General features: G+C 50.4%; 1 protein-coding gene across 1 annotated transcript; it reads left to right on the top strand.

Moving 5' to 3' along the window:
• Window positions 1-1,777: 1,777 nt before the first annotated feature.
• On the top strand, window positions 1,778-3,281 carry A1O9_04920 (uncharacterized protein; the record flags this gene model as incomplete). The annotated part of the gene is made up of 4 exons (XM_013407206.1): window positions 1,778-1,786; window positions 1,833-1,991; window positions 2,044-2,817; window positions 2,871-3,281. The coding sequence occupies 4 exons, from the start codon at window positions 1,778-1,780 to the stop codon at window positions 3,279-3,281; spliced, it is 1,353 nt and encodes a 450-aa protein (XP_013262660.1).
• Window positions 3,282-4,772: the final 1,491 nt, after the last annotated feature.

Raw genomic sequence — 4,772 nt, 5'->3', positions numbered from 1 at the left:
GGGATACAGCCAACAATGGATAGTGGCCATTGTTGCATCAGTCTGCAATCACCAAGGCTAAATGGGCTAACAGTTTCGTCTCCACCAAGCCTGGCTCGACGAAAGCCATCCTTCTTGGGAGAGAATGGTGTGCATGATGTTGATGATTAAGTGTCGCCGACAATTGATCTGCCGTTCTCGGTGTGCCTGCATTCGGTCTATGCAAAACGAAAGGCCTTGTCAGACGCTGATTATTCCTGTGCCTGGCGCGGACACTAAAAGAAAGCCGTTCTCTGGGTCCAGGGGTGAAGCGGACGGCCGTTGCCCTGAAAGAGAAGCCCCTGCCAGGTCGCCGCCTCCTACGAGTACATACTCGTACTCCGTACATAGGCTGGGGATTTCCCCCCCTGGTGCCTTCAGTTCCTCTAGCGGCGATTGTTGTACTCCGTACTCCGTACCTGTACCACCCCTACCCCTGGTTTTAACACCCCGGTCAATCGGTCATCCTTTCCCAAGCCAGGGCTCCACGATCCAGGGACCCAAAAACGCGCCGACAAGAGGTCACATTCCGCTATCCAATCCTACACTGATTCTCTGCCTTCTGTGTGCAATTTGCTCGCACGCTTTTCTTCTCAGTCCACCATGTTGCATTCTCCTGGGCTCGATTCGTTCGACAACTCCCCTGACCGAGACAGCCGTCCAGAGCAATTCTATTCCCTGCCGTCATTGGCGAGAAAAGCATGGCAAGGAGCCATTGCTGCTGACGTTGCGGTGCATTCAAGGGCTACGGCGCCACCATCTTTCGCCGAATTACTCCTCGTGGTCAACCTCTCTCTCGTTCCCATGAATCGCCATCAAGCCTCCTGCTTTCATGGGCCCTGGTATGCTTGCTGCTGATTCGTTTGCATACTCGTACGTCCACACACCAGTCCAGTCGTATCTCAGCTGCGCGGCATTGAATCCACCACTCTCCACCCAGACCACTCACAGTTATCCCATACCTACACCGTTGTACGGGGCGCTCTAATCCAGATATTGCTCGAGACCTGTGTAAGACAACAGGCTCAGTACTCCGTACTCCGTCCACAATGGTCCGAGTCAGCTGCAGGTCCCAGAAATCCGTAGCACCTCTAGCCAGTCCGGAATCCACAATCCCAAATGCACCTCATTATCCACCCCGCCAAAGCCTCTTTTTCCTCATACCCATGTCCTGGTCGCTCTTGACTTCTCTCATGGGTCAGCTCTGACACCGTGATTTCTTCTCGAGACCAGAAGTCTACTCTTTTCAGCGCCTCATAGTCCCTCCAAGACCTGGGTCTTACAACCCCCGTGGGACTATACATCTTGAACGCCATCGCCCTGCCCTTCATATCCCGACTTTGTGCCACCCACCCTCCATTACAATAGTCTTCCTCACACCCTCCAGTCCCGGAGTACCTGTGTCCTTCATTACGCGACTCGACTTAAACCACTATCCTCCTACCGTCTCCAATCCGAATGAGTTAACCGCGGTCATGAGGATATAGCATCGTCATATTTGGCACGCAGCCTCGAACTAGTACACCATCTTTTGCAATGTCATCGCCACCTTCAGAGTTTCGCGGGTTATGCCCGGCGCCATACCTTCAGGAAGCCCTCTTTCCAGTTTCTGGCGGCTGTGAGTATCCGTGTACTAGATTCAGCCATTGGCGATCTCATCGCTGACTTGCAAAAGTCATTTCAGGAAGATTTTGTATGCCTGTGGCCGCACTTGGGAATGCTACATGTTGTTTGCCCTGCCCGACCACCCAGTGGACATATGCCGATGGTATGTCTTCCTGCCAACTGGAATGCTAGGTCTCGTACTGACATAGCTAGGCTTTGACCAACGAACCGAAATCGCCAACTGGGTCAATCTGGCGGCATTCCTGTTCTCTGTCTATTTACTACTGTCCTTCATCGTCCTCCCTGTAAAGTATACTCATCGGCACTACTTGAGTGTTTGTGTCACCCTCGGTATAGTATTTATGGAGGTATGCGATACAAGATGTTCCACACGAGCTTTGAGCTAATCCTATCTCCCAGCTTGCCTTCATCATTCCATTAGCTGCAAAGCCAGACCAATGTTTCAATGCCATTACACCAAATGATATGAAATCTAACGGCTCATGTGCGATCAGTGGCGCGTTTCTCCTATTTGGAGGGCTTGCAGTCGTTGTCTGGGTCTTCTGCCGGTCACTGGCACTTCACCTCCAGATCTGCTGGGAGGTGGTACCTGGCGACAAATTCTTCTATGCGAGTCTGGCATTCGGTTGGCTTGTGCCCGTGATCGGCTTGGCTTTGACCCTGAGCCTGACTGGTGTCTCATTTCGATTCGGTGATGTGTGCCATATCAACCACAAGAATGCCCTGCAAGACTTCTGGGGCCCGCTTCTAGCATTTGCTGCGTTGGCATTAGTTCTCCAATTCATCACAATCGGGTATTGTATCCATGTATACATCAGGAGCCTTCTCGACGATGATAAAACCACAACAAACTCGAGCTCAGCCCCCACTTATTCCGGCAGTGTGCGGACCATGACTGCAAGGCAAGCTTACCGCCGAGTCAAGAAGGTTATTGAGCTACAATGGAGAGGTGCTACGATCGTTCTCGTTATCATTGGAGAAGTGGTTTTCTTCTCAGTGGTCTTTGTTTCCATGGATAACAGCACTCAAATCAATGCCGATCTGTTGCAAAGAGCCGGACCATGGCTCGAGTGCTTGTTTCTCAAGGGGGGAGATAAGAATCAATGTTTGAATCTGGCCAAAGATCTGGTCCAGCCTGAGGGTGTCGTTCTTGCGGTCCTGATTATTCTTGGGGTAAGTACTCCTTGATCCACCCATACAATTGCAAATCACTGACGATTGTATAGCTCAGCGGATTCTGGTGCCTGATGTTCTTCGGACGCTGGTCCATGATTGAGGGTTGGAAACAATTTTTCCGCTCCAGATTTCACCGCAAGAACGAATTTGTTTCAGCGGATGCCAGACGCATGTCCAACGACCCTCGTACGTACGAACTGCTGACAGGGAACAATCCGGGACTGAATATCAAATCTCCAGATCGCGCCTATGCAAGCCCACTCGCCCGTTCGCCATATACTCCGGGTCAGCTGGATTCCAAACAAGATTATTTCAACTCTGCTCGTGTTTACAACAACCCTGTTACGAGCTTTTCCTACCCTCAGCCTCCCAATCAAAATCGTGACTGGGATCCAATGTCTACGCATGCCATATCACGGAGCCCGGATCCAAAACTTTATCCGATGAACAAGCTGCCTTGATAGAGGCAACCCGAATTACGACCTCTCCCTACCCCTATCTCATCTATCAACATCACAAATATTATTACACGATGCAAGGCTCATAAGCAGCACAACATATGCACAGTATAAATAATACCCTGGAATTTTGGCGACAATGGCCATTTGCATCACATTGCTTGATTTCAGAAGTGATGATGTGCGACCCAAGCAGGCAAGCTATGTCTGATCTTCTAGTATTCTTATGTGTCACGAATTATGGCTTTGATCGCGAATTCCCAACCCTGTCTATCACGAAAAAGAGGAGGAATAACTCGATGTGTTAACAAAGTGCATAGCACGCCAGTCATTGTATAGTGCGGGTTTTTTTTCCCACCTGGGCGGACATGTAGCGGAACACCCACCGCATTGGAAAGGACCGCCCGCCCTCCCCCTCCCAAAAGGCCGTGAAGTTTGGAGAAAACTTGCGCAGCCACATCCATTCGGTTTTTTTCTGCTACATTATCAGCGAGTCCTCTTTCCTGTACGAGCGAGCGATTTTTATCTGTCAATATTCATCGTCGATACACCACCAGAACATTTGCTTCGCAGCGGAAGGGGAACAGGGGTCCGGGGGGGGTGAGCAAGAACGGGTACGCATCCCATCATCGTGGCGATCCCTGCTCACAAATTGTACAAAACACTGGAAATGGCATCTTACATACATATACCCCTACCCCACTGTCAAAATTGTAGAGGCCGACAGGGCTGGGTCGCCTTGTCTCGCGTCTAGATTATCACTGCCAAATCTTGTAGCAGAAGAACGAGGGGAATGCTTCTGCGGAGAAGGAAGGGAAGTACAGTACAGGGAGGAGAAAAGGGGTGGGGGCACAGTTGTACTGAATGAGAATCCAAAGATAGGGAAGATGGCGTACTTTTCACGCCCTACAAAAGAGTCTCTTGTCACTCGTTAAGGAATTTTAAGATCGATCCGTCCATACCACGTGTCACATCCACTCCTACTCCAAGACGTGTTCAATTCTCTCCAGAATTCGAGTTTCGCAGTGGAGTATCCCCAAGATGTGATCCGTGTAAGAACACGAGTGCGTTGCCTCATGGTACGTATGTAAGGACGTACTAGGCTAACAACTAAATACCTCATGCATGCATCTCGGAAAGAAGCCGAGAAAGCGTCAATGATCGCGAACCTCGTAACTACCGGGAAAGAGACGGTGCTTCAGGGACGAAACAAAGACACTTTGACTGGCTATTTAGTTAGGCAACTAGATAGGTATACTACCCAAGTGCGAGACCCTGGATGATAGTCAGCACATTACTACATACACTGCACATCGTAATCAACACGGAGAGCCTACCCAAGTTGATGGTCATCCTGGCCTGCCCTTGCTTTGACGTTCGCATGTACCTCGTACGGACTATGGTGGATGTACCCTGTCCCCTGGGCTGATTCTCGTCTCGGGCCTTCCACCGGAGTGGCCGTGCATGCTACTACTCAGCACCATTGATCGTCGA

Source organism: Exophiala aquamarina (assembly GCF_000709125.1).
Source record: "Exophiala aquamarina CBS 119918 chromosome Unknown aczIA-supercont1.3, whole genome shotgun sequence".
NCBI lineage: Eukaryota > Fungi > Ascomycota > Eurotiomycetes > Chaetothyriales > Herpotrichiellaceae > Exophiala > Exophiala aquamarina.
The sequence above is the reverse complement of the archived record's forward strand: the minus strand, read 5'-3'. Positions and strand labels throughout refer to the sequence as shown.